The sequence below is a fragment of the Schistocerca piceifrons genome, chromosome 2 (genome assembly GCF_021461385.2).
Source record: "Schistocerca piceifrons isolate TAMUIC-IGC-003096 chromosome 2, iqSchPice1.1, whole genome shotgun sequence".
In the NCBI taxonomy this organism is placed as follows: domain Eukaryota; kingdom Metazoa; phylum Arthropoda; class Insecta; order Orthoptera; family Acrididae; genus Schistocerca; species Schistocerca piceifrons.
In genome coordinates, this window is record NC_060139.1 from 677,572,398 (window position 1) to 677,587,721 (window position 15,324).

General features: G+C 42.9%; 1 protein-coding gene across 1 annotated transcript in view; it reads right to left on the bottom strand.

The window, feature by feature from the left end:
- Window positions 1-926: 926 nt before the first annotated feature.
- The window catches only part of LOC124775742, a 35,525-nt gene continuing 21,127 nt past the window's right edge, over window positions 927-15,324 (bottom strand). Inside the window, exon 3 of the mRNA XM_047250571.1 lies at window positions 927-1,172. Within this exon, the coding sequence (XP_047106527.1) occupies window positions 927-1,172 (246 nt within the window). The remainder of the gene's footprint in view (window positions 1,173-15,324) is intronic.

Here is a 15,324-nt window from a genome sequence, read left to right on the forward strand (position 1 = left end):
CTTGTTGCCTATGTGGAGCTCTTCCTTGACCTGTAATTTATGTAACAGTTCCAAAAAGTGCCAAGAAATGACACCATCTTTCTCATCCCAAAGAAATTTTTTATCTCCTAAAGCGTTGCGCACAAGTTTCAACATATGTGGAGGGTCTAGGAAAAATGACATTTCATGATCATTCCCTTCTACTGAAAAAGTACTTTTCAAAGTTTCACAATTGAGACTGCAGCCTAAACATCTAGCCATTGACAAATTGCTAGCTGAACCATCACATGTGAGCAAAACAACTTTCACACCACTTGAATTGGCAAGATCAATACACTGTTTAACTATCTCGGCTTTTTGCTCACCAGTTATACCAGCAGTCAGGAAATACCCAACTTGGAGCTTCCAAGAAGCATTAATAGCCACAAGCATGAGCACAAATGCTTCTTTGGCAATGGGCAAATTATCTGTGTCTACAGATGACCCCATGTCAACATAACCGTAATAGCACGTACCATCAAATTCTACATGTTGCTTGATGGCAATTTCATCAACTACCAAGCTACATATAGTTGGAAACTTTGTTTCACGGTGACAAGCTTCTGCCATAATTACCTTAAACGCCTCGGATGTGAAGCCAGGTGCTCCACTCACACACTGGTACCACTTTGTTAATGTTCTGGGGTGTGGCAAACATGTATTAAAACAGCGCCTAACATAATTATACGCCCTGTGGGAATAAAAATGCAGTGTTAAGGCAAAGGAGCGCAGTTCTGGGCTGTACGACCTAGGTACAGCCTGTGCCCCAGCTTTCGCAGTTTGTCGCTGGAGCAAGTCTCTCTGCATTCAGGTGTGCTTTCTAGTATATTTAGTGAACTTTCATCCACAAGATGCTTGTCCTTCAGTACCTTAATGATAGCACTCAAAGAAGCCACTTTCTCCTTAAGTCATCGCTTAGACTGCTGAAGAGTTTTAATTTGTTTTTTGTACTGATCAGTTTTTCTTATGAGGTGTTCACACTTCGTCTTCAGTTCCTCACTTTCAGAGGATGTCTGACTACGTTCTGGTGATCCTGCAGTGTACTCAGGAACAAGAGCAGGAACTTCATTCTGCAGTCTGCTGACGGCAGCCAAAACTGAAAATGGAAAGGAAGAGCTCTCCTTCTGCAATGGTGGCTTTCTCTTCTTGTCTCCCTAAATGAAATAAACGGATGGAAAACATTAAGAACAGTTTTTAACAGATGGTTGAAGGTGTTACAGTCTTTGTCATGAACAGCATGTTACAGCCCACTAATTACTCCTATTCCTAGTCCTTTCCAGAAATATAAATTCTATTTTTCCAGCAACTATTTATCTTGTTCATAAAATACTCATTACTCTAAAAAAAACGGTTGTTGTGTTCAGCAGACAACTAAAAATATAAACTTTGAACATGTAAAATATTTCTGCTGGGGTGTCTTGTTTAACTATCACACTGTATCGCTATGGGTGCTGTCAGTTAACAAGTTCTCAATACAACTGGCCCAACAGTTAATGATATAAAATTGTGTGTTATATCTAATTTTGCATTAGTGGTTTGTGCATATTCAATGTTCCACAGTAGTGGATAATGTTAACAAGAAGGTACTGCCAAAGCTTTTTAATCAATGATATCTTTCAATGGAGAATGTCAATGAATAGTGCATCAAACAAAAGAAATGTTCATTTGCTGTGCTTAACCCAAATACAGAGTTATATTTAACACAGCCCAAGTGTTAATTTCTGTGACTTCACTAAATAATTATACCAGACAAACTTGTTAGCTTCAGTAGTCTCATAATCTAAACAGCGAACCTGAATTTTCTTCTCAAATATTCTCTTGTGTGCAGAGGCTGATGCTCATCAAAAAGGAGTTTCATAAATTTGTTTCTACATGACAATGTGGAGAACCAGATTATCTCTCTATAACATACTGTGTAGCTGCAGAAACACTTGAGTGTTCCAGCACCTCACCTCTTAAATTCTATATACAGCATGGAATCAGGTGGAAAGTGAAATTAATGTATTCAAATGACCTGCAGGAATCCTCCCAAAATAAACATATATAAGTAAAACTAGAGCTGTATCAATTACTTCTGAAACATAACTGCCATTAACTAGCAAAGACAGTGCAATAAAAATGTTGTACAACACAGTACACCAGACAAAGTGAGATGTTCACAAACTACTGTTATTCACATAACTGATATAATTTACTTCACACGTGTATGCCATTACTTTCGGAGTTAGAGCTAAATAATAGAAACAGAAAACTAAGTTAGCTATACCCTCCCTCCAAAGCCCCATAAATACATCTTGTTTGTAATCCGTACTGGGTCATTTCAGTTAAGTTACATTACTGGGAAACACTGTTCATTACCACCAATATTTACTGAAATACGGTACATAGAATGGCAAATCTACAGTGTCCTGTTTAGGCTTATACTTTACGCCAGTTAATGTAGTGTTAGCTTTTTATTTGGAAAATGATGAAGACAAAGTGAGTTACTCAACACTTCGATTATCGACGATACGTACGTATTATACTGAAACGTGAACTTGGAAATCAAGCATTTAATTCTTTGAATTAACATACGTTTTGCAAATGTTTTGGGTGTGTAGGGAAAACTGATGGTACAGCATTTTCTTGGAGCCTTACTGTTGAAAGGGAAGTTTGGTCAATGTCCTCTTCTCGGAAATGCTGAGAACATATAGTGCTCCATTTAGACGCACGCCAGTTCTTCCTCCTCATGGCATTCTCCCACAGAGCTTTCCGACTTTCATTTTTAGGAAATCTAAAATCATACAGGAGAAAAACACGCTATAGTACAAGTACCGATGTAGCACACGTTCATTCACTATGAAGTTGTAAAATCACACTTAACGAGACAACTTACACATGAAATGTTATTCCCTTCGATTTCGCATCACAATCAGAACGATTCGTACATCCGAACACGACACAAGTCACCATAATAGCGCAAAATCCTTCCAAAAGCGAGCGACAAGCCTATGCACACAAGCTTACAGCAGCAACGTTTTGGTCGGACTGAGATGGCTACCCTCGGCTTCACATACCTTCGCAGCTGTGACGTCACGGCGTCTCCCTCTATTCTTACCTCCATGCAAGTGACAGTGATCAATATTCATGTGGTTTCATTATTTACCCCAGTACAAATAAGGCACTTGAGCAATTATTACAAGCCAAATGGAAGATGTACAGAAAACCTATAAATATTAAAGGGAAAGTAGTTGTGGGATATATGACCGACTAAACTTAACCTAAAACAAACCAAATTTTCGTGGGATGTGATGGCAGTTCATAATACTGTGTTGCTTTTAGTAATTCTGGATGCTTGGACTTCCTAAAACATAAAATGAAGATTCCTCTTCCTCGAGCTCTTACTTATTGAACTGAAATGTCATTTACATACAAATCTGGACTCCAGAATACAAGTACATAAGCTAGCACGTTGTGTACGTGCACTTTGTGCGTAAAAACAGTTGAAACTCATCTTGCAAAGATGGCAATTCCTGCAAAAAACACAGTTGAGGCACAGTCTAACATAACAGTCGCGACACTTCGCCTCGATTTTGTTGCCTACAGCGCCAGCAGCGCCCCAAGCGGTCGGTATGTTGAACTGTGAGTTCGGCGTGATCGTGAAAGCGAATAGTGATCATTTATTTTGATTTATACAATGGTTTTTACCATCGGGAGCGTTTGTAGCGCAATAAATTGCAGCAGCAACAGGAAGAAGACACCACAGCTGTCTTCTTTTAAGTTTCCTAGGGATCCTGAGAGGTATATACCATCATGTTACTAAACTGTATCGTCAGGATTCACTTGCAAACTATATGTGAATAAATGATGAATGTTTCGTTTTAGGAGCAGAAAATGTCTAGTTAATAGCAGATGAGAAGACCTTATGAAGAAAGACCCAGTTTGCCTGTACAATAATATTAGGTTTTGTCCGCTACATTTCGAACAAAACTAGTTCGTGAACGCAGACAATAACAAACTCGTGTGGAATGCAGTACCCACACTGTTTGACATTCCAAATAAACCACCGCAACTGACGATGAAGAGGAAACTGCCACAAAGATTCGACAGTCAATCTAAAGCTGTAAAACTGTCCTATGACACAGAAGCAGCCAGTTCAACTCTCCATGTATCAGTGCCAGATTCGTGTGAACATCAACACGGACATGCTTTGGCGATGAAGTGGTTAGATTAAGTGCAGCTGTTCGTGTCTTACAAAAGCGTGTGAAGTGTCAGAATGCGCAGATCGAGCGAAACTATTACGGGACAAGCAAAGTGCCTACAGACAGATTGTTTGAAAATTATTCAAATATGTGATTTTTCGTGAAATGTAATGTAATCAGCTAATTATAATATTTTCAGCTTATTTCTCCCACTATTTGGCAGTTGCTTGTCCCACTTAGAATAATATAGAGGTGAAGGTCGTACTTGTGGCAACAGGCGGCAATGACACACACAGTAGGCCTACAGAACGATAAACGAGCTGTCGATCGCTTTTGCATGTAGAGGTACATGTCTGTGCTTCTCGCATGTGAATCTGTGTGTTTATATTCTTTTGATATCAACGTGGTAAGCTGCAACTCTGTCTAATGTCACAAGTGTTTCTTCACGAATGTGTTGTAGCTTGCCACTCTATTCATGGTTTTTGTCCATACTTGCGCTTATTTTAGAATCACTTTTAGAAACATATATGCCTCCTGATACTACACAATCTCTTGGAGGCAAGAAAATAACTCGAATAATTCGGAAATTACGTAGGAAATGGATGTAAACAGACATGCTTACGACGCGTCTGATGTTCACCTTACCTGCCACTTGGAGCGCTAGTGTCGTACCATCTGTCAAACGGCAACAACTTTTACAGCAGTGAGCGTCGCGACTGTTATGTTAGACTGTGGTTGAGGACAGCCATGCGTGACTTGAACTGACTTGATGTGTTGTGACGTGATGGAGAGTGTGAATACATCTTGACGTGACGGTGTCGTGACGAGACAGTGCCGTGACGACCAGTGTAAATTGGCCTTAAAGCAGCTAAATCCAAACGTTGCGAGATCGAATCCCGGTCGCACCATGGAAACTAACCAATTAAGCTTTGGTCCTGCCCTTCACTTCTCAACATTGCGATGTACGCCAGGAGCAAAAGAATATTTAAGGCCAGTTCACACTGGCCGTCGTGTCACGTCTCGTCCTATCCTGTCAAAACATTCTGCATTGCTTTTCAAATGGTGGCGTCCACACTGGCCGTTCTGTTCCGTCCCGTCATGAAGTGACATCAAGCACTGTCAAGGTTTCTCGGGAGGAACGATTTGACGGCTGACGTCATCCATCCATTGTTGATCACGTGACTCCCAAACACATTTCCTCCAAATACACACCCATGAACTGATCTCAATATTTCGTTTCATCGTGGTTGGTATCTGTTGCTTGTTATTTGTTATAATTTTTTTCGTTTCGTTATTTCTTTTGTCAAGGTTTATGGTAATGAATATGACTGCAACTTGAAGTGAAAAAAGTGCTATGAATGGAATCAGATTAAAAGGTGGAATTTATTTGTATGTTGTCAGTCATTTATAGTGTTACGTAAAGAAATTGACTGAAACCTTCACCAGTGCAAGTTGATTGTTTGAATATATGTTTGTGGCAGGCACGCTCGCTGAACTGTGTATGAAACATTTCTGCCAGCATCAGTGGTCAGTATTTATGTGGTTTCTCTACCTAACCCCACTTGAACTATTAAAAGATGCAATGAAAATCTACAAATCTTGAAGGGAAAGTTATTGAGGGAGATATGACTATTGCACAAAAATTTTCGCTGGACCAGAAACTAAACTTCACCTTACACAAACAAATTTTTCACGGGACGTGATTGCAGTTCGTAACACTGATCCTTTTAGTATTCTGGGTGAAATTGCGCTTAACAAATGACTAAACTGATCCTTCGACTTTCTAAAGTATAAATTACAGATTCCTCTTCCTCGAGCTCCTTTTATAGTGTGTGAAAATCCGCTTCTGAACCACATAATGACACTTTTCGGACGCACACTCTTTTTTGTTGTTTTGAACTTCTGTCTTCCTTCTCGAATCTACAAGCTATCCCTGCAAGGTGCAAACCATTTGTGTCCAATATACGTAATATTTTGTACAAATGTGGACTCCAGCTTCAACGTAAAGGTGCGTCCACAGGATGCCTCTTTTTCTGTTCAACTTTGTGCATAAATTTCCAACAGCGGAATTACATATTCGCATTTAGGTATGCGTAATTTCCTGTAAATGTAGGCTGTACCCCAAGCGCGTTGCTTCCCGCCTTCGGTTAGAATCTTTGCGCATTTTAGCAGACGTCAGGCAGTTGCGCTGACGTCTGTTTCACTGTGTACGGGGCTGAGGTCATGGTGTGCAGCGATTTATGTGCAATAATGCCTGTTGATTCCAAAGGAAACGCGCCTAAATGTAAAGATGACTACAGATACAGAAAAAACGTATGGTATGCCATTTCTAAAGATTATTTGAATAAAAATTTGAGATGTGATTCCGTGAGCGTCGACTATTAGATAAAAGGTCTGTGATCACATTACTGCAAAGAAAAAAATACCGTAAGTTTCGAAGCAGGAAAACAGAGATGAATAAGCCAGACGTTTATAAAACGTGTATATGGAAACTGTGGACGAACATTCATGGTATGGCGATTCAATAGCACTAACTGAGGAGCCTGACATTTGAACATCAGAAATGATGCGGCATGCGTAGCTGAATAACCTACTACAAATGAAAACGAAGGACGTTAATGTTGCAAGAAATATAAAATTGTAAAACACAACCTTCGCTCTAGTGTATTGTGTTGTCTACAAAATCCTCCAGTTTGTTGAATCCGAGGATATTAATTTACGCAAAATCTTTCACGATTAACGTTGTGTAAATAACTTGTTGTGTAAATTAATGTACATATGACACAATGGAAAGTTAATAATCACTGAAATACTTTCTTTTTAAATGAGAAATAAATATTTCAAACTGGTATATTAGTCGCCGGTTAGTAGCAAACGAATTATTATTGCCAGCCTTATCACTGCAGTTTCCCAAGTATAAAATCTAAAACCTCGCTGTGGCCACCTCATGAAATTTGCAAATAGAATGTCATCACTTTATATTTCTCGCACCTCTGGTTTTTGGAAACTTCTTTAACTACAGTCGCTTTTCTGTTTTCTATTCCTGTCGCGTCACTATCACTATAAATGCAGCCCATATAGATAAGAAATGGATCCATAGCAGACTCCTTGCCCAATGAGGCGACTTCTGGACACGAGAACGCTCATGCGCACATACATAAGTCCTTTATGCGCATGCCCCTTCATTTCCATGCGTCTGCGATTGCGCACGAGGAAAGGGGCATCGCGTGAACACACCGTAAGCTACCATGTTGTGTGAAATGCATAATTCGCATGTAAAAATAATTGAAAATCATCTTGCGAAGATCGCAATTCCCACGGGCGAAGAAAAAAAAGCTGATGATAGCCATGCGAGCTGACATCACGTGACTTGAATTGACTTGACGTGACAGACAGAGTGACGGCCTTTATCCGTTAAGAATGCTAGTTTCGCTGTTCATATACAAAAATAATTCGACATGTGGTGTGTAGTGCTAAACAATTAGATTTAAAAGTTTAAAATGTTAATAACAACATCGACTCCACGCATATTCTTAAAGACTGGTGAAATACAGTAAATGTTTGTACAGTGTGATAGGTCCGTTTCACCAAGAATTATATTGTCAAAATATCCACGGGTGTGCTGCCGGTCTACAAACGGGCACAATATTTCGGCGATCATACATGTCGCCATCATCAGGTGAACTGACGGACTGAGCTCCTGTGAACGTGCCGGCACGGAGATACGTACGTTATGGCTGCTCAGAGGGAACTGGGTTCGGTCGCGGCGGCGGCCGATTTAAATACCCTCCGCCCGCGGCGCGCTCCCTCCGCCGTCCGCGCCCCGCGCCATGGTCACGCGGTGGAACAGATTGCGACGGCGTCTGAGATGACGTCGGAGTGATGGCTCTGTCCGCCGTGGTCGTCATAACTATACGTTTGCTCGATTTACTCTTGATTAACCCGATCGCTGGTTCCCAAGCCTTGCTAAGATTATAGCCACAGTCACGGTTTATGAGGTCGTCATTGGTGCGAATTTCGATGGCCTCTCTAACAACGCTGTCCCAATATCTCGACGTCTGTACCAGAATCCTCGTGCGGTCATATTCCATGGCGTGATTTTCCGACAAACAATGTTCAGCGACCGCCGACTTGCTCGGATACATCAGCCGAGTGTGCCTCTGGTGTTCACGGCATCGATGCTCGACGGTACGCATCGTCTGACCAATATACGACTTGCCACATTGACACGGAATCTGGTACACGCCGGCCTTCCTCAAACCGAGGTCATCTTTGGCGCTCCCCACTAGTGCACGAGTTTTATTTGGAGGACAAAACACAGTTCCGACCCGGTGTTTCTTCAGAATGCGAGCGATTTTCCCCGAGAGTGCGCCTGTGTATGGAATAAATGCAGTGCCTACCTCCTCCCTCGTGACTTCATCCATCTCAAGGGGTTGTGCTGCAGTGGTTGGGCGGAGAGCACGTTGAATCTGCCACTCTGAGTACCCATTTTTTCGAAATACAGTTCTCAGATGTTCCAATTCCTGGGGTAGACTCTCTGCGTCAGAGATAGTGCGCGCCCTATGTACTAGAGTTTTAAGTACCCCATTCCTCTGTGAAGGGTGGTGGCAGCTGTCTGCATGCAAATACAGATCAGTGTGCGTAGTCTTCCGATACACCCCATGACCTAGGGTGCCGTCAGCCCTTCTCTTGATCAAGACGTCAAGGAAAGGTTATTTACCCTCCGTTTCAGTCTCCATAGTGAATTTGATGTTGGGGTGTATGGAGTTTAGATGTGTAAGGAAGTCACGGAGTTTATCCATACCATGTGGCCAGATGACGAACGTGTCGTCCACGTAACGGAAAAAGCAAGTAGGTTTCCATACGGATGACGACAGGGCTTCCTCCTCGAAGTTCTCCATGTACAAATTCGCTACCACCGGTGAGAGTGGGCTACCCATGGCGACTCCCTCCGTTTGTTCGTAGTATTCTCCATTAAAAAGAAAATACGTGGAAGTCAAGACATGCCTAAAAAGTTCAGTGGTCTTCTCGTCAAACTTCTGACTAATCAATTCTAGTGACTCTCGCAGGGGTACCCTCGTAAACAAGGAGACGACGTCAAAACTCACCATGATATCTGACTCATCCAACCTGAAGCTGTCAAGGCGTTTAACAAAATCCACGGAATTCCGGATGTGATGACGGCATTTACCCACATAAGGACTTAATATTCCCGTCAGGTATTTGGCCAACAAATATGTAGGTGCCCTGATGTTGCTGACAATGGGGCGTAATGGTATCCCCTCTTTGTGAACCTTCGGGAGTCCATATAGTCTCGGCGGTACCGGACCTTGGGGTAACAATTTCTTAGCGTCACCCTCCGGTAAATCTGCGTCCTTGAGAAGCGCCCTCGTCTTGTTCTCCACCTTCTTTGTAGGGTCAACGCTGATCTTCCGGTAGGAATCGTCATTTAGCAGGCTCTGCATCTTATCAGTGTAGTTCTTATGGGAGACAACAACTGTAGCATTGCCTTTGTCAACCGGTAAGACAACAATTTCAGAGCGCTCCCTCAGATCACGAATGGCCGCCCTCTCTTTACTGCTGATATTTGACTTCATCGGCTTGGATTTCGTCAACGCACGACAAGTTTCACGACGTATTTCCTCGGCTGGTTCTGGCGGAAGTCGAGCTGCAACCTGTTCAACAGCACTAACAATTTCTGCGACCGGAGTGAACTTGGGGGTGGAAGCGAAGTTGAGACCTTTCTGCAAAACCGAGACTGCATCATCACTCAACACCATGCCACTCAAATTGATGACAGTCTTTCACGCAACCTGTAGAGATGGTTTGTCAAGGAGACGTGAGAACTTAGCTGTTTGACGTCCCGTAGCCTTCTTATGGGCGGAATCAGCTGACACCCAGGTGACACCATCAATCCAATCCCAGGAACAAGAAGAAAACTTACTAGCCAGTTGCAAATGTAGTTTGAGTAATTCCTGTGAGATAAACTCAAGGCTCCGGCGGGTGAATTGCACTCTCTCACGTACCAATGCGAGGCTGGCTCGTTTCTTGATTCTCTTAGCTGCTGCAGAATCGATGTGATGCATAACCTTAGCAAAATTTGGAACAACATTCTCGGAACGACATCTCTTTAGAAAGGCAAGAGTACTTAGCAAACGACATCTACGGTGGCGCAACTTTTCAAATTTCTTCATGCTGCGATACATCTCCTCCCCGTAAAGGTGTATGATGTGATTCTTGAGTTTCTCCGGCGTATTTGATAGTCAAAATATCCACGGGTGTGCTGCCGGTCTACAGTGTCCAACGGGCACAATATTTCGGCGATCATACATGTCGCCATCATCAGGTGAACTGACGGACTGAGCTCCTGTGAACGTGCCGGCACGGAGATACGTACGTTATGGCTGCTCAGTCTCCTTGACAAACCATCTCTACAGGTTCCGTGAAAGACTGTCATCAATTTGAGTGGCATGGTGTTGAGTGATGATGCAGTCTCGGTTTTGCAGAAAGGTCTCAACTTCGCTACCACCCCCAAGTTCACTCCGGTCGCAGAAATTGTTAGTGCTGTTGAACAGGTTGCAGCTCGACTTCCGCCAGAATCAGCCGAGGAAATACGTCGTGAAACTTGTCGTGCGTTGACGAAATCCAAGCCGATGAAGTCAAATATCAGCAGTAAAGAGAGGGCGGCCATTCGTGATCTGAGGGAGCGCTCTGAAATTGTTGTCTTACCGGTTGACAAAGGCAATGCTACAGTTGTTGTCTCCCATAAGGACTACACTGATAAGATGCAGAGCCTGCTAAATGACGATTCCTACCGGAAGATCAGCGTTGACCCTACAAAGAAGGTGAGAACAAGACGAGGGCGCTTCTCAAGGACGCAGATTTACCGGAGGGTGACGCTAAGAAATTGTTACCCCAAGGTCCGGTACCGCCGAGACTATATGGACTCCCGAAGGTTCACAAAGAGGGGATACCATTACGCCCCATTGTCAGCAACATCAGGGCACCTACATATTTGTTGGCCAAATACCTGACGGGAATATTAAGTCCTTATGTGGGTAAATGCCGTCATCACATCCGGAATTCCGTGGATTTTGTTAAACGCCTTGACAGCTTCAGGTTGGATGAGTCAGATATCATGGTGAGTTTTGACGTCGTCTCCTTGTTTACGAGGGTACCCCTGCGAGAGTCACTAGAATTGATTGGTCAGAAGTTTGACGAGAAGACCACTGAACTTTTTAGGCATGTCTTGACTTCCACGTATTTTCTTTTTAATGGAGAATACTACGAACAAACGGAGGGAGTCGCCATGGGTAGCCCACTCTCACCGGTGGTAGCGAATTTGTACATGGAGAACTTCGAGGAGGAAGCCCTGTCGTCATCCGTATGGAAACCTACTTGCTTTTTCCGTTACGTGGACGACACGTTCGTCATCTGGCCACATGGTATGGATAAACTCCGTGACTTCCTTACACTTCTAAACTCCATACACCCCAACATCAAATTCACTATGGAGACTGAAACGGAGGGTAAATTACCTTTCCTTGACGTCTTGGTCAAGAGAAGGGCTGACGGCACCCTAGGTCATGGGGTGTATCGGAAGACTACGCACACTGATCTGTATTTGCATCAGACAGCTGCCACCACCCTTCACAGAGGAATGGGGTACTTAAAACTCTAGTACATAGGGCGCGCACTATCTCTGACGCAGAGAGTCTACCCCAGGAATTGGAACATCTGAGAACTGTATTTCGAAAAAATGGGTACTCAGAGTGGCAGATTCAACGTGCTCTCCGCCCAACCACTGCAGCACAACCCCTTGAGATGGATGAAGTCACGAGGGAGGAGGTAGGCACTGCATTTATTCCATACACAGGCGCACTCTCGGGGAAAATCGTTCGCATTCTGAAGAAACACCGGGTCGGAACTGTGTTTTGTCCTCCAAATAAAACTCGTGCACTAGTGGGGAGCGCCAAAGATGACCTCGCTTTGAGGAAGGCCGGCGTGTGCCAGATTCCGTGTCAATGTGGCAAGTCGTATATTGGTCAGACGATGCGTACCGTCGAGGATCGATGCCGTGAACACCAGAGGCACACTCGGCTGATGTATCCGAGCAAGTCGGCGGTCGCTGAACATTGTTTGTCGGAAAATCACGCCATGGAATATGACCGCACGAGGATTCTGGTACAGACGTCGAGACATTGGGACAGCGTTGTTAGAGAGGCCATCGAAATTCGCACCAATGACGACCTCATAAACCGTGACTGTGGCTATAATCTTAGCAAGGCTTGGGAACCAGCGATCGGGTTAATCAAGAGTAAATCGAGCAAACGTATAGTTGTGACGACCACGGCGGACAGAGCCAACACTCCGACGTCATCTCAGACGCCGTCGCAATCTGTTCCACCGCGTGACCATGGCGCGGGGCGCGGACGGCGGAGGGAGCGCGCCGCGGGCGGAGGGTATTTAAATCGGCCGCCGCCGCGACCGAACCCAGTTCCCTCTGAGCAGCCATAACGTACGTATCTCCGTGCCGGCACGTTCACAGGAGCTCAGTCCGTCAGTCCACCTGATGATGGCGACATGTATGATCGCCGAAATATTGTGCCCGTTGGACACTGTAGACCGGCAGCACACCCGTGGATATTTTGACTATCAAATACGCCGGGAGAAACTCAAGAATCACAAGAATTATATTGCTTGTTGTTGAAACGCTCGAACTGAATTGGTTTTTACTTGGCAGTTAAGAAAAATTGCCTAGCAATTACAAAAAATTTCAATATTTTTATGCTTGAAAATAATGCGGAACTAGACGCTGTGAAACGAGTAATCGAAACCATCACATCGACTTGTATGTACAACGTCACTGTATACGGAAGTGCCGAGGCTTAACGATAAAATCCGAAGATTGAGGGCTGGCCGGCTGGCGAAAATGGTGGACTTTCGTGCTTTCGAATGTGTGTTATATTTTACCTGCATACACTGGGCGCTTCATTCTTCAGATCAAGATGTATATTACGTAGTTCACCGACTGCATTGTGTGTAATTATTGCGAAGCGTGTGATAAGTTTGCGCTTTTAGCAAACGTACAGACGAACGTGAGAAACATAACTCTAGCGCACGTGCAGGACGTTCTTAGTGCGTAAGGAATATGTAATTAAATGCAGGTTAACTTCGCAATAGATAAGCAGACTTTGTGTTCTAGTGCGGTATTGAGTCTGACAAGGGAATATCAGTCGCGTGAAACTAGTGATTTCTGTGCTGAATAATGTTGCCGGCAGCGAGTGTGGGGGAAGACATTCTTTGACCCCTGCCCACATTAGTCTATGCCTGCTTAGCTCTGGCATTAAAGTTTCTATACTTAGACTACTATCCCCGACGTAAAGAACTATCCACAGACATGTTTTGTATGTATGTTACACATATTTGCAAAACTCTTGCACTCCAGCAGGTGGCAAGTAATCGACCGAAAAACGTGCCTGAGTGCAGTACCCTTTCTCTTAAATTTTTTAAGTTATGCTAATATCAATACTAATTACGCTGCTACAGTGTGTCGAAATCATAATTTACCTAGTTACATATAGCACTGAATTTCTAAGTGTGTAGTATCATACTGTTGAACACGAATCCGTGACGCAGTTTTTGTAAATGTTTATATCAGCAATGTTGTATGGTTACTGTACATAAAGCTACTGTGGTTGTCAATTGTGTGATTTTTAACTATAAGACCAAATTTTGAATTTTTCGTAGCCTGTGGTACAGGTGACACACAAATACAGCAACTGAAACGACACGTGGCCACTTTCTGGCGCAGTGTGTGTACAAAGTGTGTGGTGACAGTGGCATTGTCACAATATTGAGTATCGTAATTGTTTCCACTTGAAGTGGATGCAATCAATTTATCCCAATTGTATATGAATTTTGTGATATTAGCTGATTTGTAGGCATCATAGATGTAGCTCCTAACTGCCTTTTAGTACTCAGAATAATGTATCTGCCAGTCAAGCAGCTGTTAAATTTTCTCATTCTTCAAAAGGAAAAAGTAGCATTACCATATTTTCACCTACTCTGGTAGCAAAATAATCACATTTGATTTCTAGTCATGTCCCATTTGTAAGTATCTTAGCTGCTGGCTATTTGAAAAGTTATATTGCAGTCTGTGCTGCTGACATCACCTGGATAGTCAGTATAGAAACAGTGAGCATTGGAATTCCTAATATGACCAGTTTTCTTGTAGGTCGGGTATTGTGTTAAAAAAAAAAGCTTAACGACTTAATCACCATTTTAACAAGAAAATGAATTTTTGGCATTAGTATTAATTTAAGGATGAACAGGTAGAAAACGATTGTCAGCTTCTTCGATTGTTACAATTCAAGCACAATCCCGTTATCCGCAAGAGATGCTGGCTCTACTGGTTTACACAGTGCAGACATGCTACAATCTGTTAGAAATTTAAGACTTTTGTCTTATCCATATAATTTCCTATCACTGATTTTCATATGGTGCACTCATGGCATAATTGTATTCCCATTTCACCACATGTTTCTCTGTTATGAAGTGCAGCTGTTCTTTGGTTTCTTGTCACAGTCATAGCAGAACGGCATCTTCTTTTCTATGTGTCTGCTTCTTGTATTTGCCCTGTTTTGTTAAGAGGCCCGCCTAGTAGTTCACAGATCATTGTGCAAAGGCTGTGTTTAAGAGTAGCCACAATGATAGATCTTCCAGAAAAGCTCTTCACCTTTGGATTTCCATTCCTCATGGAGAATTATTGCATTTATAGCTTTGATCTGATATACCAAATCACACACTATGATTACAGTGGCTAGGGATTTTATACTCAGTTTACAGTGCATGTGTGACAGCTGACCAAAAGAATCTGTGCCTCATGAAGTTGCAATACAGAACAGTATAAATAGACTGTTTTTTCTATATTTTCATTCCTGTCCATGTTTGTGGTTGCAACACATCGTGGATAAAATCAAAACATTTGTGAGTCATTCCACTGGACACCATTAGATTGGGGTAGTGTCATGGGTACAGATTTTAATGAAATTTGTTTCTATTAATTCCGGTACTAAAGTTAGTTCCTATCCCAGATATAGAAATTTGTAACCCCCCCAGGGCA